Source organism: Gopherus flavomarginatus, chromosome 19 (genome assembly GCF_025201925.1).
Source record: "Gopherus flavomarginatus isolate rGopFla2 chromosome 19, rGopFla2.mat.asm, whole genome shotgun sequence".
In the NCBI taxonomy this organism is placed as follows: Eukaryota; Metazoa; Chordata; order Testudines; family Testudinidae; genus Gopherus; species Gopherus flavomarginatus.
Window position 1 is genome coordinate 23,763,493 of NC_066635.1, and position 23,313 is coordinate 23,786,805.

At 47.8% G+C, this 23,313-nt stretch overlaps 1 protein-coding gene across 2 annotated transcripts in view; it reads left to right on the forward strand.

The window, feature by feature from the left end:
- The first annotated feature begins 7,264 nt into the window (after positions 1–7,264).
- Positions 7,265–23,313, forward strand: part of PHF12 (PHD finger protein 12) — a 43,233-nt gene continuing 27,184 nt past the window's right edge. For both annotated transcript variants that reach the window (XM_050929258.1, XM_050929259.1), the window contains exons 1-2: positions 7,265–7,380; positions 7,543–7,724. In XM_050929258.1, the coding sequence (XP_050785215.1) occupies positions 7,315–7,380; positions 7,543–7,724 (248 nt within the window). In that variant the 5' untranslated portion in view covers positions 7,265–7,314. The remainder of the gene's footprint in view (positions 7,381–7,542; positions 7,725–23,313) is intronic.

Sequence of the window (23,313 nt, forward strand, 5' to 3'; positions counted from 1 at the left end):
ACTTCTGGATGTGGCACTGGTGCAACCACTGCTGGGATCCTGGGTCCAGTTCTGGGGTCCGCAAGTCAAGGATGGTGCTAAATTGGGGAGGGAAGAGAAGAGCCCCGAGAAGGAGGGAGGGGTTAGAACCTCCTAGTGAGAGACCCCAAGACTCTAGCTTAGCAAAGAGAAGGTTCTGGGTGACCTGAGCCCAGCCTACAGGGATCTACAGGAAGAGCAAACGTGACCATGCGCTGGCTCTTCCATCTAGAGCCTGACCCAGCCAGCAGCTGGAAGTGGAAGCTGAGCAGTTCAGACTGGCACAAGTAATTGTTATCAGTGAGAGGAATTACCCATTGGAGCAACTCACCCAGAGCTGGGGTGGATTCTCCGTCACTGACCATTTTAAAATCAGGTTGGGCTGTTTTCCTAACAGCTCTGCCCAAGGGATTACCGGGGCAGTCTCAGGCCTGTGCTATAGGAGCTCAGACTGGGTGGTCACAAGGGACCCTAGTGGCCTGGGGATCTAGGAGAAAGCTCGTAGAGCAGGGTCCAGACTCCCCCGCACTCCCTTTGCGTGAGCAGCAGCAAGGCTGCGTCTTCGCCGCAGGGTGCAGCAAGCTGCCATTGCGGTAGGGTTCGTGGGGGAACTGTACATGGCTTAGAGTGGGCATCCCCAGCCCAGGGAGCAAGACCTCCCCCAGTTTAAAGGGGAGATCCTGAGCCAAGCAGGCAGATTCCAGTGGCCCTGGCTAGGGCCCAGCCTGGACAGAGATGGCTCCCAGCACAGGCCGTGAGGAGGTGCTGGCCGTCCCCTGGGCACAGCGGCTGCAGTGTTCCTGCCATGCAGGTCAGAGACGAAGTAGTGGTAACATGGGCCTGGGCCATGGACCCGGCCCCTGGGGCAGGGACAGCTCTAACATGCTCTGGCCTAGCTGCCCTGTGGTCTGGGGAGGGCATAAAGCAGCTAATGCTGACCAGCCCAGGCAGGTTTGTGTGGGCAAGCACAGGGCACGGTCTCTTGGCTTGGCACAGAGAGAGACGGGTCTTGCACTCTGGGAGCTGCAGGACTACAATGCAACACCAGGGCTCAGGGCCTGCAGAGGGGGCAGCAGCGACCCCAGGCTGCAGCTCAGGTCTCATTGAGGGGAGCCCCCAGCTGCCCAGTAGGTGTGGGGCACTGATGAAGCGTCTCCCCTCCTGGAGGAGAATGGGCCCAAGCTAAGTCCAAGCTTCCCCCAGGTTGCCAGTGGTGGGCAGCGTGTAAACCCTCCTGCCAACAGCCCCCCCTGAAGTGGCACCTGCACGTGGCTGGGCTCCACACTTGGCACTGGTGTGCCAGCCCCCGGCAGGTCACACTGCTTCACCTGCGCACCCCAGCGCCTGCCCCAACCTAGAGAGGCTGGGGACAGTCACAGATGAGGGAAGGTCACACAGCTCCATGGGCAGCCATCCTGCCTGGGCGTGAATCCTGCCCTGCAGGCTTTGGGGCACCTTGGTTAGCCCATGTGAGACAGCCTGAGGGAACCCCCAATCTGCCACTAAGCCCCCAGGATGGTGAACTCCAGCCCCACAGGTTGTCTGGTCACTCGCCCACTGCCTAGCTCTGGGCAGGGCTGCCTGGGGCCTGGGAAGCAGTGAAGGCAGGCAAGTATCGAGCTCCCTAGAGCTAGCTCACGCCCCTGCCAGTTTGCTAGGCTCTGGCTGTGCACACACCCAGCCCAGGGCTCCGCCATCCACTGCCAGCGTTTTTCCAGCCAAACGCCCGGCAGGAGGCAGTTGGGGGTGTGGACACTGGCTCGGTTACGTGGCCCAAAGAGACGCTTGGTGAGTTGTGTGCATGGGCTGGGGCAGGCGCTGGTGCAGCAGCGTGGCAGTGCAAACCGCGGATCCAGGCCCAGCCCCTGCAGGAGGCTGGGGCAGGGAGACATTTTCTCCCACCCAGGTGCACCTGCCCAGGGTCCAGCTTCCATTACTGCTAGGCCCTGCGCTCAAGATGCCATTCTCCTTGAGGTGGTGGCCACAAGCCGCAGCCAGCTTCAGCCTTCAGCCAAAATCTTCCTGACCCCCCGGGTGTCTAGCCCACTCCCCTCTGCCTCACGGACCCTTCTGAATGGCTGTCCCGCTGCTGCAGAGAGCCTAGCGTGGCACCAGGACAGGAAGGAGTGTTTGCCTGCAGCAGCTGCTTTCCAGAGAGCCCTGATGGGACTTCGAGAGAGATGCCAGCCCAAGCGGCTCCCAGCCAGGGACTTTGCCTGCCAGCCCAGCCACGGGGCATGCTATGCTTCTCACTCCCTTCTCTGTGAGAAGGGAGTGAGAAGCAGCAGGCTGGGCTGTGGAGACGGACAGGATGGGGCGTCCCACCAGCAAGGGGCATCGGTGCTGGAGGGATGGGGAGCCCCGCACGGTCTCCATGCAGGGCAGTGAGGAAAGGGGGGCTTAGTGCTGCTGCCCCCCAACCCATCTGGAGCCCCTGAGCCTGGCAAGCCCCAGCCTGGGCAGGAAGCTTTTCACGTGTGAAATGTCATGTACAGTCCCAGCTTTCCACCCCCCGGTCCGTTTTGGGGAGAAGAGCCAGGCTTTTCTTTCAGTTGTTTCCTTAATAAACTGGTGTTTTAGAAGAATCTGCTCTGCGTGGTGGTGCCGTGCTCCTGGGGCCTGCAACCCCTGAGCACAAGAACCTCTTCACTCCTTCCTCCCCTGGAACGAGAGCGGCAGGCGGCCCGAATTCCCTGTGCTCTCCTCACCTGTCAGCGCTCCCCCATTCCTCTGGCAGCCAAAAGAACCACCTGTGTGTGTTGAGGACCACCCCACTGAAACCGCCTGGGGCCATGGCTAAACCTCACTCCCTGCTTCAGACTACTCAGAGTCCCAACACACCAACCACCCCCGGCTGGGGAAATTGGGCACTGTCCTGGATGGAGCATGATGGTGCAGAGCCGAGCTCTGGGGGGAAGGAGATGGGAGGACACAGGAGAAGGGCAGCCCCCTGGGACCTCAGCCCCTTGTGTCCCTGTAGAACATGCACTGGACTCAGCTGGGAGCGCAGCTGCCTGCTTCTGCTGATGGTCAGGGCCGCCGTGAGTGGGTCAGGCCCGTGCTCCATCTCTTCACTGACGCCTAGTCAGCTGCCAATGCCAGGGGAAGCTGCCCTAGGTCCTCATTTTCAAAAATGTGAGTGGCTCAAGCCTGAGCTCCATCCACCCAGAGCCAGATTCCAGGCTATGAACACGAGCCAGCAGCCCTCTGGGAGCATGCAGATCCCAAAGGCCAGGGGCAGTGCGTGAGCGCTGGGGACGTGGGGACGGACAATCTTCCAGAGGGGATCAGGTGAATCCAAGCCTGTCTGCAGGAAACGCTGCAGAGCATTCCTCGTCAAAAAGCCCTTCCGACATAAGGCCCCTTGCAGCCCCCCTTCGTCCCCCAAATTAAACCACCCCCAAACACCCTCCCCCAAGCAGAGGTTTTTTTCCAAAAAGGCAAGTGAGACAGAGACTTCATGGAGTCTAGAGGGGCAGTTCTATGGGCTGGGGCTTGTATCATATGCTGGGTTGCAGGAGAAAGGCCAAAGACAGCTAGCTATGGCCAGGCCCCTGAATTGGGCAGGGCCCGCTCAGTACCTGGACGAGCCCAGCTGGGATGGCCAGGGGGTGGGGGGTGCTTACTGGGTTCTCACTGAGCCAGTGGGAAGCTGAGCCGAAGCTGCCAGGAGAAGCCAAGCTGATGTGCGGGCGGGGGGGGGGGGGGTCTGTTTGAGCGCACACCCTCCTCTTGGCCACTTGCCCCACTACACCGCTGCCCCCATCCAGCTGCCAGGTAGGTAACACTGCTGCACCCCCATGTCCTACCAGGCTGTGACTTGCCCACCTTCATCCTCCACCCCCCCTGCACTTGGCCCAGAGTCTCCCACAGGACTCGCCTGAGATTTCTACAGGGTCCACCTGGCTCCTGAGCTGTCTTGCTGCTTGAGCGGCTGCTCGCTGAGCGCCTACCCTGCCTGGCCTTGGCAAGGGTGCCACTCCTGCTGGTGCCCATCAGTGTCAGAGACAGCTGAGTGGCCCATGGGCATTGATTCCCTGCGGCCTCCACACACAGGTCGGTGAATTGCCTCACTGCTGCCTGCCAGTGGGTTACTGGGGAGCATCAAGAGCCCAGACCCTCGGATTGTCCTCTCGGTCCCCAGAGCTTTGCCTGAGGTGGGAGAGCTGCTTCATTTGATTTCTCGTGCCTGGAGAACTGAAACTACAAGCTCAGGGAGAAAAGCAGGTGCAAACATTCCTGGATCCTCCTTGGCACCATCGCAGCAGCCAGGCTGTATGAGTTTGAACAATAACCTGGGGAGGGGTGGAGCCTTCATTGGCCCAGTGTTAACCACAGACACTGGGGAAGGGCAGCCCTTGCACACACCTCAGCCAGACCCCCAGCCCTAGCTGGAGCCACCAGGTGCTCAGAGTGGGATGCGGTTGGTATTGGTGCAGCCCAGGCCAGCAGCACACAGGGAGATGGGGAAATCACACCCCGCAGCAGGCCCAGACACAAGCATGTACCAGGAAACCTGTTGCACGGACGCACAGCTGGGCTGTCGGCCACCCACAGCCACACTTCCTGCTCATGACAGCTCCACGGGTTGCATTTCTTCTGGCATAGGCAGAAAGGTGATGAACCCACCACAGAGGAAGCCCCAGCGGTGACAGCCCTGCATGCCGCAGCAGGAAGGAGGAGGCCAGTGGAAAGGAGCAAGATTCTGCTTATACCTATGGCTCCTGGTGCTTGGCATGCTGGGAAATTAAATGGGCTTGTGAGACAATATTGCACTGTCTAGTCTGCCTGCTGGAGTGTGACGGTAGCTTGGTAACCCTGATGCCCCAGCACTCAGTCCAAGTGACAGCACGAGGGAATTCGGAGGCCACGAAGCACAGCATTCTAAGGGCTTTTTGGCCCATAAGCATTTTAATCTGGGGAACCTTCAGAGCAGTGACATCCATAGCGCTTAGCACAGAAATCACATTGCACAAATGCTGCTAGCGGCACTTGGCTCCAAAAAGGCAGCAAGTCCTCAACATTTGGTGTGGGGCGTAGCTACAATTGCGTGGCGGCTGCAAGCAACACAACCTGAAGCTACTGCTGCTGCTACTCATAGTCAGCAGAAGCCACTTCCTCCTGCAGGCACGCAAGGACTGGGAGCCAGGCCGGGCTCAGAGCAGCAGGCAGAGGCCTCCCTCGCTGGCCCAGGACTGCCACAGAAAGTCACCAGAGCCGACAGTGGAGGAAAGTAGGCAGCAAGGCCAGGGACCCATTTCCCCAGTGGCTCCCCTGGAGGTGACATTCCATGCCAGGCGCACTGAGCTCACCGCATGTGGCTGCGGGTAGGCGAACAATGAAACCAGGACAAAGCCAAGGCAGAGGGATTACACACGCACCCTGGGCCGCGCAGCTCAGCCATGCTTTAGCCACAGCTGTCTGTTGGTGGGAAGGAGGAAGTCTGAACCCACGTTAAAAAGGAATAAGGCAAATGGCCGGGCTGTAGCCAAGCTGCCTGTGGCTGGCCTAGCCCAGGGGTACATAGCGGTGCCATGGCTGATGTCACTGCCAGGACGTGAGCCTGCCAGAAATGGCATTATGCTCCCACACGTCACGTGGAGGCGCGCCCCCAGAAGCAGCTCGTTCTTGGCTAACCCTTTGGGTACTGGCCGCTGCAGCTGGTGTCAGTCCCCGGGAAGGGCGAGCAGCCTCCTAAGAGCTGCACCTTGCAGAGGGGCTGAAGACTGGGCCTTTTAGAGCTAGTGCAGCCATCCAAATCCAGCCCAGGTCCAGAGTGACTAGATGTAATGCCAGTCGTTATCAGGTGGCCTGGGGCTCTCAGTTCCGTTCAGCATCCCCTCCCAACACACAATTAGCACTCTTGATGGCAGGCTCCAAGAGGCCAAGGACTGACCGGGGACGGCAACTCACCTGCCCTCCCCGCTACAGACGGGTTCTCACGCACAGGGCAAGGGTGCTCATGACACAACCCTGCTACCCACACTGACGCAGTTCTGGGATAAAAAGACCATTTCAGACCCTCCCCTGGAATGTTTCTATTCCACCTTGAACCCCCTCCCCTTGGACACCAGCCCATCTACACTAGTCAGCGTTGGGGTACCCCAGGCCAGTGCCTGACGAGCGCGAGGGGCAGTGAATACAGACGGGAGCGATCCCTACTTGCACAATGCTCCCAGTGCTGCCAAGCTGGCAAAGGCAAGGGCACGCTGGCCCCAGGGCACTGCTGCCAGCTGCCCAGGCTGCCGTTTGCAGGCACAGGCCCCACAGGGTGAAAGATGGGACCAGGCACCCCCACAAGAGAAAGGACAGGTGCAAAGTGGACACATGCCAGGGCCATGAGACAGCAGGGAGGCAGGAGCACAGCTTTGTGCTTCACCTGTGGCTCCGCCTTGGGAGCTGGGTGGGCCCTTCTTTGTACAGCGCCGAGCACAGCGCCCCATCCCGCCCCCTGCGGAGCGCGCCGCCTGTCGGCAAGCCCGACGCATTGCAGCTGCTCCCAGCTTGCCCACAAAGGGAGGATTCACGCATCCGATGCAACGCGTGAGTAGTCTGAACTGCGCTTGCGCGGGGACAGAGAGGGGGCGGGGAACGGTTCCTGGCCGGGGCTGTCACACTGAGTCGGCGTCAGGACTGGGCTGGTGGGGGTTTGGTGTGCGCCTGCGCGGGAATGGCGTCTAAGCGGATGAGGGCGCTTGTGCCACCTGGGATGCGCCTGCGTGGTAGTGTCTGGGGCCAAGCTCGGCTGCGCCTGCGCGCGGGGTGCCGAGGTTCCGGAGCCCGACCCGGGCGGGCTGCGCCTGCGCGCGGGTGTACTGGCCCGGGCGGGCTGCGCCTGCGCGGCGGGGGTGTCCGGGCCCGGGCGGGCTGCGCCTGCGCGGGGTGCGCGGTGGCGGGGCCCTAAGCAGCCAGCGGCGCCTCCTGTGTGTCTGAGGCGGAGGGAGCGGAGCCCAGCCGAGGCCGGAGCCCCTGCGCAGGCCCGGCCCGACCCCCGCCCGTCCCTTCCCCGGCATGGCACTGGGCGCGGGGCCCCCTGCAGCCTCCCCCGGGCCCGGCAGGAGGGGGACGGGGAAGCAGCAGCGGCCCGTGGGATAGGCCGAGCGCCGCCGCCTCCTGCCCCGGCGAGGGGCCCCCGCCCGCACCGAGCCGCCCCCGCCGGGACTGGCCTGAGGCCCCGCCTGGCCGGGGCAGCCGCCTTGGGCCCGCCCGCCCGCAGCGCGCGAGGAGCCGCCGCGGCCCCCGCCGAGGGGCCGGGGCCCCCGGGGCCGGGCCCCCCGCCGCGCCCGGGCTGGATGAATGTGGGGCAAGATGGAGACCAAGACGATCGTGTACGACCTGGACACCTCCGGGGGGCTGATGGAGGTGAGCAGCCGCCGGGCCGCGCGAATGGCGGGCAGCTGGGGCCGGGCTGACGGGAGCCCCCGCTGCCCGTGCGAGGCAGCGCGGAGGGGTGGGTGCGGGCCGCCTCCCCGGGCCGGCAGGGCCCGGCCCGGCCCCTCACGGCCCCTCTGTTTGTGTGTGCAGCAAATCCAGGCCCTGCTGGCGCCCCCGAAGAGCGAGGACGGCGAGAAGAGGGGCCGGAGGCCCGAGAAGGAGGCTCGGCGGAGCGGCCGGGCCACGAACCATGATAGCTGCGATAGCTGCAAGGAGGGCGGGGATCTGCTGTGCTGCGATCACTGCCCGGCCGCTTTCCACCTCCAGTGCTGGTGAGTCCTGCCCGTTCGCTCGGCGCCGAGTGCGCGCCAGCGGTACCCCGGGGCTGTCCGCCAGCCCGGCTCACCCGGAGCAGCCGCGTGAAAAGCCCCTTGCCCTGGGGCCGCGCGGCAGGCTCCGCTCTTTTTGTGTGAAGCGTTGAGCGGCGGGGGCTCGCCTGCGGCTCGCATGGCCTTTATTGCGGGCACCCGGGGCCTCAGCCCTGACGTTTCTCATCTTCCCGCTCCATCCTCGGGGCTGCCCGGCTTGGGGATCCCTTCGGGGCTGCCATGGGTGGGAAGTCGCCTTTGCGTCTCTTGGACGGGCCTGACGTTGCTGAGCGCCTCCGCGGTGCTGCTGCTGGGAATAATGGAGGTTGCTGTCTCTGTGTCTTTCCCTGCCTCACTGTTTACAATATGGCGACCTTCCTTTAAATTATATTTTTATTCTCAGCGCCATTTTGGCTGCATATAGCACTCCCAAGCCCTGGCGCCGTTACTGTAGGATTTTGAATATAGAAGTATCTTCCCAGCGTTGATCCAGAGCTATGAACTTGAAAATTGACCCCTCCTTATTCCCTTTTCCTTCTTCCTGTCCTTTAGACCTGCCTGTTCCATCTTGTAGGAGTGACCCATGCGAATTCAGGGACAGCTTGCCTGTAGTCTTGTGCTTTCGTTGCTAATCCTCGGTGGTGGTTTGGAAATGTGTGCTTTAGAGCATAGTGGCTGCTGTGAGGGGGGGACCCGACCTTCCCTGCATTTCCTGGAAGCCTCCCAAGCTAGTAACAAAAAGCAAACTAGCAAAGCCAGGAGATGTCTGAACTTCAGTTTCTGCCCTGAAAAGTTATTTTTGCTTCTGTGTAAGGAGCCCAGGTGCATCGAAAGCGAATTTGCATACATCTATTCCGCAGTTCAGGCTCCTGTGAAAATCAGACAGCCAAAGTGAATAATGGAATGGGGGAGGGAGCAGGGCAAGTCAGAGCAATCAGCTTCTAGCAAATCGGTATTCTTCCTTGGAGAGAGATTTGTAACCACATTCCTCATTGTCTTTCATGCCTCGGATATTAGTTTGACTCAGCTACAGTTATCTTCTTGTGACTTCAGCTGAATGGTTGTACTTTTTTTATATGCTAATTGCAGGTCTTAGGGCACTTATTACAGTGATTACTGATACCCGGGAAATTAACCGTCTGGTCAGAATTCTGTAGCGTGTGTCCTGTTACCATTCTATAGACCTGCCTACCCAAGACGGGAAGCTCCATTTTTGTAATTCATTATACCATCATTTCTACCTGGAAGAAGTTCCCCTGGTAGTTTTGTTATATAGAGCACTTACAATCTGCTGGAGAACATTGTTTTTTTGGTTTAATCTGTTTAGTAATTAGACAAGGTAGGTGAGGTAATCTTTTATTGGGCCAGCTTCACTTGGTGAAAGACAAACTTGGGTGCTTACACCGAAGCTCTCCTTCAGATAGCTGTCCTTCATGCCTGCACCATGGGAACCCTCTGTAGGGCTCAGTAGTTCAACACAAACAACTTAATATTGTACGTTAGGATGTTGATATAAACTGAACCTGGTAAAGTCAAATGAAGTGCCTAAAATGTTAAGCTTCCATACAGTTTTGAGTCTCATTTGTTGAACCATGATAGTTGCTAGAAACCTTGAGAATTTTGGGAAGGGAAATGGTCCACATGCAGTTTCTCACTTAAAACCTGGTTTCTCAATCATAAGTCAATTTCTACTTCATGGTCATGGAGATGTTAGCTGTGCATATACTTCATGATTTAATTTGGCAAAAGTTTCTGTTTTTTTAATCTGCATGGGGAAACCAAGGTAACTATTCAATTTAGAGACTTTTGTGAAGTGACCTTTTTCCTACAATTGACAGAACTAAATTACACCCAACTCATTAGCTGCTATTTTCATGATACGAATACAGGGCCCTATCCTGCAAGTCCTTTCTCACTTAAGTAGTCGTGTTGACTTCAGTGAGACTTCTCTGCAGGGTAAGGGGTTTGTAAGGTTAACCCCACAATTTATGCAGCCACTGTATTCAAATCGTTTTTGGCTTAAATTTGCTTTAACAGGCTTTTTCTTCATCAGAAGTAAAGGATGGGCTGCTTTCTGTTTTCCTGTTCTCACTTCCAAAGCCTTGCATACCACTCTGTAAAAGCATGCAAATGAGACATGTTGCCTCAAAGGGACACTTGGGTTTTGTCTTTACCTCGTACATCTTGCATAAAGTCAGCTTCCGTTTCATTGGGCATGAATGCAGTACATGCATTTCCCTGTTATTCTGCAGTGTTTCAATAATGCTTGCTTTTTAAGTACATTTATACAGTGAATATAAATTTAAATATACCAATCTGTGGCCAGCTTCTGAATTCTGCTGTTTGAGGCATCTTGCAGGCATTTCCTTCAATACTGTTTTCACTGTTCTAAATTTTTTGTGGCAATGAGGAAGACAATACGACAATACCTAGTTTTTATTTAGAGCGCTTCAACAGTACACCCTGAAGCACTTCACCAAGGAGGTCAGTACCAGCTGTAAAGGATAAGGCATGGAAATGACTTGCCCACCAGAGAAGTAGCATAGCCAGGAATTGAACCTGTCTCCCTAATCCCAGTCCAGTGCGCTATCCACTAGGTGACACTGCCTCCCCCATATACAATATATGTAACTGCTTGCTACATTATTGTACCTTGATTAGGTAAATACGTGTATCTCTCCAAAGCAACAATTTGTATGTTTTAACTTAAAAAGGAAACAAAAATTATGCCATGTGGTTCTCTGCTTCCATAGTCCATGTTAGTCTGGGGGTGAGTTCTTACCCATGTTTATTGAAATTCATTCTGTAAGCTATTGTGTGGACTTCGAAGATATGTTCCAGAAAGCAAGTCTTGAAATATAATCCAGGCAGGTATTGTGGTTCCATTTTTGGTTTGGTTTAGTGTCTGGGTGTTCACGGGAGTACCTAGGAGAAGACCAGATCTTCATAAAGTCCTTTGTTTTGTTCTTGAGCATATCTTGACTTCTACAGTATTTCAATGCATTTGGAAGCCAGCTGAAAAAAGATGAAAGCTTTGACTATTTCCAGGTCTAATTACGGTATATTTACCTGCCAAAAAGAGCAGTTTTGCCAACTTCTTTGTAGTTACGAGTGGGTTGTCAGTCCCAGAATGACTTCATATGGATGGAACCAGATTTCTGATTCATCTGTTATGAATTTGACCACTCTTGTAATCTTGTCCAAGAAAGATTATAGTTTGGGGAAAAATCAAATAAAATCTGTGTATTCTTTGCTTACATCAGATTTCATCAGCGTTGGTGCAAATAATTTGGATGGGGTAATAGTTACAGAAAATTTTGTAGTGCCCTTTTCGCTAGATTACCTATGATGCTGCGTCTGCTATATTCAAACATGTTGGTTTTCTTCAGATTTAAATTTTGCATAGAATGTTTTTTCCACTTATCAGCTTTTTCCAAGGAAGTTTTATTGGTTTTTAGATTTAAAACTCTGTTTTTTTGGTTATGAAGCTTGCGTATTAAATTGTCACTCACTAATGTGATTACTATGAGTGCAAGTTATTGAACAGTTCTAGAAATAATGCAGTAGTGTCTTGAATTTTATCTCACAATTTGATTCCAAGGGGGCTTTTGAGCTGGGATAAACTATTAAAAAATGATCCAAAGGCAGTTTTCTTGTTTAGTAACTTTCTGTACTTTTCTCTTACCCCCTTGTTTTAGATGTGTGTAGCTATTATAGTTTTTTCTTTGTCTCCTCTCTCCTGCCCTCAGTAAACTGATAATCCTGTGCTTGATATCAGTCCACAAAAATTCCATATGGCTTTTCTGAAGGATTAAGCAGAAAGTGATTGAGAGGAAAAACGCATGTTTAAAATAGATAACTAGTAAAAATGGCAATAGAAATTACAAAACAAAGCCAGCAAACTGACTTTTTAAAGCAGTGTTGTTAATTTTTCCTAGTGTGAAAGGTGCTCTCAAATTACTGAACCATAGCATTCCGTTAAATTCTCATTTACAATTGCCTGGTTGTCTGGCTCCTGAGTACAAGGGTGTTAGTATACTGAAGCAACTTAAATTGTCTGAAATTAACCAACTTCCTTTTGAAGTGAATATGGCTCTTTAGGTGACAAAACTGACATACCAAAATTGTGAATCTCTTGTGCCATCTCACAAGATTTCCCTTAATAGTTGACTCTTGTTCTGAACCAGATGAATTTTTGTGGCTGTCACGGGGTAAGAGCACTGCATTGAGCACTGTCTTGCTAGTTCCATCAAACATTTTTGCAACGCTTGCCTCCCCATGTTTACATTGGGAGTGTTTGGCTCTGTTTCCCCTTTCTGATTTGACAGTCCTCAGGCATGCTGTTATTGAAGAATTGGAGTAACAGAGCTTGCTAAGAGAGACAGATGAAGCTAAACTAGCCTAGTTTTGCATATTTTATTTTCTGAGTCACATCAGTTGACAATTTTCCATTCTCCATGTGAAATCTTTGTTCAACTGCTACAACATGAATAACTTTCTGTACCTTATTCAGGCTTAGAATTATCTTGGCCTATTGCAAGCTAGCATTCAGTTTAGTTAATCATTTTAGGAGTTAATTTTGGCTTCTCACTTTTATGTCCGATTCCTCCCCTTCTTTTGACTGAAAAAAATCTTTGAGGCATCTAGATTCTGAGCTGCTTCCTTAATTTCAGTGATGTGGTCTTTTAATGGCTACAAAAATAGGTGCTCTGGACATCCTGCCATAAGATAACTAGCTCTCAGCTAGGTAATTGTCCAATTCACTAAGTTTAAATTCATTCATTTACGTAGTGTTGAAGTGTAACTTCATACTGAAATTACTAATAACTTTAAAAAGGCTTGCACATTGGCTCTTTGTAGGCTTAAATGAACTTAGCATTCAAACTTAAATAATATCAAAACTAGATCCTCCTTTTATGTGAACAGTATACTGGCAAAATCCATCCTTTAAAAGGTCCTTGAAGTAAGCCTGGAATACAGAGACTTGGACTTAATTTAAGCTTCTTTTTGAACTCATAACTGTTAAAGACCATAATATTTTAAAGTTATGTAAGAAAACAACTCGTGCTATTAACACCTGTTTATCTTTATGTTAATAACTAAATATTTTAAATGAATTCACTGCTTGCCAAATTCTTATGCTTTAATTGCATTTGGTATTTAGGTGGTTTCAGAAGCAATGTGGAATCTGAGATATTAAAGTTGATGAAAGAAGCAATTGCATTGGTCTTAGTTAATTTAAAAAAGTCATTCTTTGTGTGCCGTTAGACACAGTAACATGATCAGCCATAGCAGCTCTGTTAAGCTCTCTTGTTCAACTTCTGTTTTGCTTTTTTAGTTTACACTAAGGCTCTGAAATGCAGAGCCATAAAAGTTCAACTGTGGGAATAATAATGTGCGCAGAACTTCGAATTTTCTGGAGTTTGGTTTGTCACAACTTAATAAACTGAATTTCTTTTAAGGTGTAGGTCAGGACCCTTAAGGTATCATTCTCTTCAGTATGTGGGTGCGTGCTCTTGTAAAATCTTCTTCTTGTGGTTGATTTAACATGTACACAGTGAAGTGTGCCTGATGACTAAACCATTGATTGCTGCTACTCTCAGAATTGGACCACAGTAATCGGGTTTCCCAGTTATCAGTGGGACTTTATCAAAATGAAAAGATGGGCTATAATAGCTGAACTTAAACATGATTCCTTCACCCTCCTCTGTGTCAAATAGACTAAACTTAATAGAAAAGGTATTGAAATTACAAGTAAAATTGTTTGAAAGGTAGAGGATAAAATCACTGATTAAAAACTAAAAAAGGCTTGTTTACCCTGCCTAGGGAAAAATATGCTTTTCTGTTGAACTTTAAGTCTTAAACATTTTGAAAATTGTGCTCATCAATTTTTACTGCTGTGGTGAAATCCGTGTTTTAAAGATGCTGCATCTTGCTGAACTGTTCGGTTTAGTGAAGTGTTCTTTAAGTAACTCTGTGACTTAGTTTGAGTCCATTGTTCTGCTCAGTAGTCGCCCATTATGGTTTTACTTTCTAGCTGCTGTCTTCCAGCATGTTATCTCATCGGTAGGTGTGGCTCATGGGAGTGTTTCTGGATGTGGAAACGTCCTCCCAAAGGATTTCTAGTACCTAGGGGCACTTGCTTTAGCAAGGAGATTTTAATTGGATTTGATTTCTGATGGGTACTGTTCATTGGTTAATGACTGCTATGCAGATCTTAAATATTACTTGTAAAAATTCTTTGACCTTAATTTTTGTTACCTCGTGTTCTGTCGGCTAGACTGCATACCTAGGCCCAACACTACTGGAAAAAAAGTCTACAGTGTACAGTCACCACTCGCAACTATTTCTATGGCTTGTTTTACATCCCACTCTCTTCCTCTCCTCTCCTCCTCCCCCCCCCATGCCCCCACAAAAAGGAGGGAGGACAACTGGTTAAGGCCCTATACAAATTAATGGAGGCCACAGAAATCATGAAAATGCCCCCAAACTATGATCTTTTATTTTTTTTAAAAAAAAATGGAAAAGTCTACAATGAAGTCTCTAATACCCCCCCCCAAAACAAACAAACAAACAAACAAAACAAAACAAAACCAAAAAACCAAAACCAAAAACAAATCAAGGACAGAGTTAATTTTCCTAACACTTGTAAAATTCATGCTGGCCTATAAATTGACTAAATGAAGTTGTAAGATTAATTGAATGCAAACTGTGTGAAATCCAATACTTTGCCATTTACACTCATGATTTTTTAAAAAATAAACCCCATCTTTTATACAGGGCCTTAGTTATAAAATAAAGGGGTGTGTGTGTGTGTTCCTCTGTTTGGTACTGATTAGTGAGGGAGAAAGTAGGGAAAACAGCGTTCTCTTTCTTTAGAGGTGAGATGACCAGAAGTTTTAATGCTAGATGCTTGTAACAAAATATTCATGGTGCTATCACTGTTACAGTGTGTACTGGGGAGCATCTCAGTTTGGGGAACCTAACAGGGATGTGACTGAGCCTGTTACACCAGTATGTGCCTCAGGCCTCTGTAAGTGAGTTGTAATTCAGAAACTGGCTGTGGTGACTAGAGCAGAACTCCTTTTGAACTATTCCCTCTGAGATTCTTGTCTGTTGTCACTCTGCCTGATAGAAGGCTGGTGAAATATAACTTAAAACTCCATTGAAACTTTTGATCTACTCTTTTGCAAGAAGATATAACTGGATTCAAAAAAATTTGATAAGTTCGTGGTGGCTAGGTCCATCAATGGCTATTAGCCAAAATGGACAAGGAGACCACCACATTCTGTGGGTGTCCATAAGCCCCTGACTGCCAGATGCTGGGAATGAACAACAGGATGGATCATTTCATTGCTCTGTTCTATTCATTTCCTTTAAGCATCTAGCATTGGCCACTGGCAGAAGACAAGGAAACTGGGCTAGATGGACCATTGGTCTGAGCCAGTATGGCCGTTCTTATGTTCCTATCTGTGTGTTATGCCCTACACTTCATTTGCGGGGTGCCAAGCGTGTGTAAATTACAAGAAAAGCGTATTGCCAGCCTTCAGTTGTAAGACACATTCAGCATAGGTACGGACGTAAGAAAGGCAGCAGCATTGATGTTGCTGCGCTTCAAGACACCCCATAAGCACACATGCATCTTGGAGTTCCTTTGTTTCTAGGCTGAGTCAGTTTGTGATGCTTTCTTGACTCTTCCGGTGTTCTAGGAAACCTGTTCCTTAATCATTAAGTCAATAATGACTAGCAGAAGCCTACTGTGAAGAAAATAGGCAGTAATTTCCAGAGCAGGAAGGAAAGTTTGAAACAGAGTCTTCAGTGCATTAGAATGTGAGGGAAACCTTGTGGTAGCAAGGGATCATAAGAACAACCATACTGGGTCAGACCAATGGTCCATCTAGCCTAGGATCCTTCTGACAGTGGCCAATGCCAGATGCATCAAAAGAAATGAGCAGAACAGGGCAATTATCAAATGATCCATCCCCTGTTGCCCAGTCCCAGCATCTGGCAGTCAGAGGCTTTATACAACAGAAATCTGTGCAAGATCTAGCAGTTTAAAAGACCATCCAGAAAGCAAGTTTAGGCGTGTGAAAACAGTAAAGTAGTTCAGAATATAACGTGGCTTTGTTCTGGGGATGAAATTCTTGATCCGGCCTATGTTTACACTGACGAGCACTACCACTGTAGTGTAGACACGGCAGCTATGGGCGGGATTTTTCCATCGCTGTGGTAAATCTACACCCTTGAGAGGCAGTAACTAGTGTGACAGAAGAATTCTTCCATCAGCATAGCAGTATCAACACCAGGGCTTAGGCTGGCTTAACTACGTCTTGGGGATGTGAAGTTTTCACAGCCCTGAGTCACATATCTAAGCTTTACATGTTGATCAGGGCCCAGAATAAAAGTGTAAGCATGTGTCTTGCCACAGTGAGTTGTTGGTTAAACTGTATGTGACTGAACTATGACTGTGGAGTACTTGGCACAGTCAACCTATCAAAGAGCTGCTTGTGTTCTTCCCCAATGATTAGTTCTCACCATGGCTTTTGCCCAACTTCCCTTGTAGACGGCTGTGTGATGCCGAGGGGCTGTAGAAATAAACACCACTTAAAGAGAGAAATACCTTGCGTGTCACCATGGATCATAATCTTGTCAGCACACTTGAATGCAGTTGTAGCCATGCAGGTTTGTGTCTTTGCTGTGTATGGTGGGTTTTTCCCACCCTTAGCATACTTTTTACAAACTGCATTTCCTGAGAGGTGTCCAGTGTATCATCTCCAGAGTATAAAAGGCAAATATTGTAACAGCAAGCTGGGAGGAAATCTAGTGACTGAACCTGACTTGAGCCTTTTCCACTGATGTCTGCTGTGAATGAGTCACTTTTTTTGAAATAAACTAGACCGAGCTAGAGATTGCGCTCTGGGGGGTTTGAATTTATCAGTGGCCTGAGGACACAACAGGCCAAAAAAACCTTCCCTGAGCAAGTGACCCTAATCATTATAAAATGTGCCTATCCAAGCTATGACTTTCTGCTGTGGTGGGTTTTTTGGGGGAGAGCGGGGAGAGATACTGTGTTAACTACCCCTAGGATCTCCTTCCACCAGGAATAGTAGCAGGAGCAGCATGTGAAGGATAGTGGGGGTGGAGATTGTGCCTATGTTTCTGTCTTTTTGTTCTTTTTTGTTTTTGTTTTTTTTAAATCTGAAAACTGCTGGGTGGATTTTCAGTTTTGCTTTTTTAAATCTGCTTGGTTTTTTTAAACTAGTACTTCTACCTGGAAAATTTCTGTGGCCAGCTGAAGGTCTGAAAGAACAAAAGAATGGCCATACTGAGTCAGACCAAAGGTCCATCTAGCCCAGTATCCTGTTTTTCAACAGTGGCCAATGCCTGGTGCCCCAGAGGGAATGAACAGAACAGGTAATCAAGTGATCCATTTCCCCGTCACCCATTCCCAGCTTCTGGCAGACAGAGGCTAGGGACACCATCCCTGCCCATCCTGGCTAATAGCCATTGATGGACCTATCCTCCATGAACTTATCTAGTTCTCTTTTGAACCCTCTTATAGTCTTGACCTTCTCAACATCCTATGGCAAAGAGTTCCACAGGTTGACTCTGTTCTGTGAAGAAATACTTCCTTTTATTTATTTTAAATCTGCTGCCTGTTAATTTCATTTGGTGTCCCCTAGTTCTTTCCTTATGAGAAGGACTAAATAACACTTCCTTATTTACTTTCTCCACACCAGTCATGATTTTATAGACCTCTATCATATCCCCTCCCCCATAGTCATCTTTTCCAAGCTGAAAAGTCCCAGTCTTATTAATCTCTCCTCATATGGTAGCCGTTCCATACCCCTAATCATTTTTGTTGCCCTTTTCTGAACCTTTTCCAATCCCAATACTTTGGAGAAAAGCTCTCCATTAAAATTCAACATGTTCACTTCTTTGTAAGGGCTCAAAACACTCAATATACACTTCTGTCTTGTTAGCAAAACAGAAGTCCAGACTTGACATTTCTGGTATTTCTAAGACTAAAAATCCTCAAGCAAATTAAGATGTTCTCACTTTGAAGATGTATTCACTTGATCATTCTATCTGAGAAATGTTAAGCAGATATAGAGGCCCAGAGATGAGCAACAAAATATTAGAGAGATGGAAAGGCTTCTGTGTGCGGAGAGATTGAAAGTTATACTAAATAATTTTAAATGTAAATTAATAATCTCTTCTAGAGATGAGGTAAGGGAACATAGCTTGAGTGTTTTAGAGAGAGCTAAAGAGGCACAGCTGTTTACTTTCTCTCCTTGATTAAGAGTGAGGGAACATTCTTAAAAGCAAACAAATTTAACTGGTAAAAAATTTTTTTATGTAATACAGTTAACCTGTGGAACTCACTTCAGTAAGAGATCATGTGCTTTGTAGTTTTCCCAAATGTCCTTGACATGTATATGGGTAACCAAAGTATCCACAGTTACATTGGCTAGGATGTACATAGTCTCATGCCTCACAACATAAGCCATCAACCAGAAAGACCTCTCATAGGAATGGCGATAGTGGGCAGTACAATGGTCTACCTAGCTCAGTACCTGTCTTCCAACAGCGGCCAGTGCTAGATGCTTCTGTGGGAACGAACAGAACAGGGCAATTTGAGCGATCCCTCCCCGTCACCAGTCCCAGCTTCTAGCAGTCAGTGCTTTAGGGGACACCCACAGCATAGGGTTGCATCCCTGGCCATCTTGGCTAATAGCTGTTGATGAACCTATACTCCATTAACTTAGCTAATTCTTTTTTGAACCCAGTTATATTTTTGGCCTTTACAACATTTCCTGGCAACGAATTCCACAAATTGACTGTGTTGCGTGAAGAAATATTGTGTTGTGAATTTGTAGATTGGATACTGTCCTGTCAATTTGGAGTTTGGCAATTTTTAAGGTGGGTTCCCCCCCTCCCCCTCCTCCCAGTCTGTGCAGTATTGATGGGCGTTATCTTTTTTCTTACTTTTCAGTAAGTCTAAAAGTGACTTGGCTGTTAACCTCTGTAGAGGAAAGAGCACCTCGTTGTGCTGTATGGAGTTCTAAGTTCATCACAAACACTGGGAATCTTATGAAGCAGTGCATTTATTTGCGTGTGATTCTGTAGGCCTGATGTGCCTGTATGGATGTGCAATATTGTATATGATATTACATTATATCTGTGTGTTGCTTTTCATCCCAAAGGATTTCAGATCATATAGCACTCTAGTGTTTAGTATTATCAGAGCAGGCTGCACGTAACAACACTTCGAGACAAGTGGAGAAGAACACTCCATGTCACTGAAACAGCAGAGTGAATTTTACATAGCCAGAATGGAAGTACCTGAGTTGGAAGTTTCCTGAAGTAACCCTGTAAGTTTATTTCTGCAATAAAGGCATTCCTGAGGAGTGCCTGTCCCCTGGGTGCTTTCTCCAGACTTTATCACAGAGTGTCTGACCATCTGTATAGGCTGAGAGTTGAAATCTTTGGAAGGACTGTGCTAATCCAAACTCTGCTAATAACTCAGGATGAGCATTGCGGGGAAGCCAGGTGTTACAGTTCACCCCTTCTGTCAGTGAAAACCTTGCATTCATATCTTCACAAATGAGATGATTTTGGGACCATACTCCAGTGAATGCCTGTCCACATCAAATATTTATCAGACAATTTGATATTAACAGTTGCTCCTGGGAGTGGAAGGATTGAGATGTTATGCCAGTATTTAGCCAGCACTACTAGTCCCTTGCTTTCATGTGCACATGAATTACAGTATCAGATCAGACCAGCAGGTGGTGTAGTTTTTTTGCTCTGTGACAGTGGCAGATGTTGGATATTTCACAGGAATGTGCAAGAAACCTCATAGTAAACAGTTATGGAACCATGTGTGCATAGTGAAACTTCCTCCTAAATCCTTACGTTCCCCCTCTGAACGAAATGGTCCCACACTCTTCTTTCTGTTCACATGGAAGCGATTCCAGGCTTCCAATCTCTTTATTGTCCATCTCTGAATCCTTTTTTTTCTGCTGTACCTTGCAACTGTGTGACCCAATTGAATGCAGGACTCCAGGGGAGAGGGTAATCGGTGTAATATTTTTAGTCTCCCTTATACGACTCTCTTGATTGCCATTGTCGTTGAGCAGAAGTTTTCATTGAGCTGTCCCTAGTGATGCTCAAGTCTCCTTACTAAGAGGTATTGATTTAGAGCCAGCAATGTGGATAAATAGTTTAAATTTATTCCTTCCAATGCAGATTACCTTACACTTGTCAAGATTGAGCTTTTTAATTTTCCCAAAAATAGTAAGGGGGTGAATATGCAACTTCCTACAGAGGAAAGTACCCAACATCTACAGTGGCTGTCCTTAAAATCCTGTCAAATAAAACGTTGCAAAATGTGGTGTTTGGATTTAAATCTTACAGACTTTACCAGATAGCATGTTTGATACAAAAATGGCCACTTACAGTCTGATCAGGCCCATAGAATACCAGGTTCCTGAAACTGTTCTAGTAAAGATGTGTTGGAGCTCTGGTAATTCTTTGGAGGAGATAGGTACTGTGTGTTGCTTTATCCAAAATGTGGGATGCGCTCAACATTCGGACACTTGGTTTGTGGGAATTCTGGATTCACTATAAACATCATGAAGCTGACAGTTTAAGGAGAGCCCAAACCTAGCTCCTACATGCCAACGTTATCTGTGTTGAACACGTGGATCTGCATAGTGGGGTTGAATAGCTTAGGTACGCTGTTTAATAGCTCTATGTAACGCTTGTGCTGCTGAATCATCTCCTCTCCTACTTCCTGTTGGAGAGATTCTGGCATTATTGGGGTGGGGGGGAGGAAGAGGTTGCAATATTTCCTAACTATGTCTTAAAGATACGCAGTCTCCGTTTCCCTTTTTCCCCACAGAAATAAACCAGCAAACTGTTCCTTGGCACAGAAGGTCTATAGTGGGATGATAAGAGTTAAGACAGGCAGGGATTTTGACTAGCTGCAGTTGTTGACTTGTTTGTTCTTTGTATAATGTATTGGCTTCAAACACTTTGTTCCAGGTGTCCTTTCCCTGGAGGGCTTTGGGGAGCAGCTGTGAATAGAAGTGTGTAACTTGGGCACAGTAAAACTGTTTCAAAGAATTGCAGATTTTTAAATGATGCAACTTTCTATATTTCTCAATGGGGCATTTGTAATATGCTGGCACTCTGGCTAGTTTCCTTGTTAGTTTTAGTTATGGCCCTACACTGGGAAGCCAATAAACCTTGTTCTCCATGATGGTTTTAGAACAGCTGTAGCTGCATCCGTCATTAGAATAAGTCAGAGTCCACATAAAGGCTTTTCACTTTTCTGCCTTTTTATCTTGCTGGCAAACCTACCCACCAGTGTCTTCAAATATAAGTCAGTCAGTAAATCCTGCTACATGACTGGGAGGTATTAGGAAGCAACATGAATGAGCTGAATGAAGGGACGGCTGTGAATTTTTTCCTTTTGTGCCCAGTTGTTTCTGTTGAGTTTTGACTTTTCCTCTGCACAAGAGAACTCCAGGTATGTCTTTGTACAGTTCATCAACATCAAAGTCTTACAGGAAAGTTTATTCAGACATTGAACTCCAAAGTTCTCCACTCCATTATTAAAGCATGATGGAAACTGGCTTCTGTTCCCTGCCATCAGCAGGCAGGGAGCACCCTAACTGCAGGTTTCACAAATGTTCTTTTTCAGCATGGTGCCTACCAGGAATGCCAGTTGTAATTAACTTGCATTTCCAATGCAGTCACAATCAGTTTGTTTTGAGATGAGCGTCTTACGCTTGCACCATTTATATGGCAGATCAGAGAGGGTGCTGTTCCCTTGAGCATTTGTTTTCTTTACTTTGCTGACCTTAGGAAGTGACGGTAAGTATAATTACAGGATTTAGTCTAATACCAGCATCAGATGTATGTGAGCTCCAGAGTGTGAAATTGAAAAATAAAACAGCTTCATTGCTTGATGAAAACTCCTAATATACAGATCACTTTGGGGGTTTTGATTTCTTGATATCTATTTAAATACTGATTTCACCTTAAGTGAGACTTTGCATAATGTACAGTATATGGAAGATAGTTCCAGAGACTTGTAAAATGATTCTTGTGTAAACGTTATATTGTGAAAATGGGTTTAAAAAAAGATACTTACTGTAGAAAAACCATGAGATTACTGTCAGTATAAACAATATTTAACACCTTTTTCTCTAGCTTGTGTAATCTGTTCTTTGCAAAGATAGAGCCATGAAAATCTTTTTAATTAGTTCTCTGTGGGACTGACCTTTCAGGTGTGTGTGTTTAGTCTTTTAACTTTGAAAGTCAGATTTTATATGTTTCAGGGCTGTCTTTCTTTTAAGTTTTAAAATGTACGTGTTACACTGCTGAGCAGACAGATGCAGGTCGCACATCGATAACCTTCCATGTTATGTCTGTGTTGCTGCACCATTTTGCTTGCATGTCATGATAAAAAGGAAAAGCCTCTGAAATGGAGGGCAGGCTCTTGTGTAACTATCTGTGGTACGATTCCATATTGAAAAGCAAATATATTATGTGTAATTGATAATTAAGTTGGTGCTGTTGAGCAACAGGTCCTGCTGGCAGCGACTTCATCTGTAACAAATATTAATGCTCTTGAGGTTTGTGTTAATAAGTGTATGAAAGATAGTAGGCAAAAAACAGCCATGGTGTGCACAGCTCAGAGCAGAATTTGGTGATATGGCAAGAACACTGACTGCTGTCTTGCTTAAAGATCTTATTTCTAGTATGCCTACCAAAGGGGTGGGGAATGTGGTCATAACTAGTTCATTAAAATTGCATGCTTAACTAAGGTACATTTCCTTTGTGTTAACCTAGAGTAGTGGCTTTTTCCTGGCCCAGAATACAGCAGTGCAAGAACAGTATTCCTCCATCTTGGTTAGTATAGTGTTCTGTCTTGATGAGCAGCTCATTAACCTCCGGGACCAGAATCAGGCTTTGGTGCATTGATTGTCCTAGCTGGGCCCCATTGGAGGGTTAAGTAAGTGCAGGAGAAGAGTTTGATGTTGAAGTATTGCAGTTGATCTGAAATGGTAACTTTGTTCAGAGAGCCTTTAAAAATGAGCATTTTGTTCTAAAGTATTGTCTTAAAACTGGTGATTTTACAGATTAATGCAAGAAAGATGTGGTATTAAGTGACTTTTTTTAAACAAAAAATCATGTTCTTTTTAAATACATACAGGAAATATTTTGGTTTTTGAAAAATCATCATAAAATGAAATCGATTCAAAATCATTTGTCCTTTTTATCACTCCTTGGGATCCATTGCACTAATCACTGTTTCGTCATAAAAATATTTATGATCTAAGGATAATGAGTTAAAATAGCCTGAAGTGCTTCTGGCAAAATGTGTATTTCTGAGTTGTCATACTAAACATACCTTAAAATGCTTTTTGCCCCCTTGCAGTTTTGGAACTGCTAATTTTATTTAGTTTTGTTCTTTCGGGGGTGGGAGCAGGGAATCGGCAAGATGCCCCAAGATGATAAATGTAGCCAGAAGTCACTG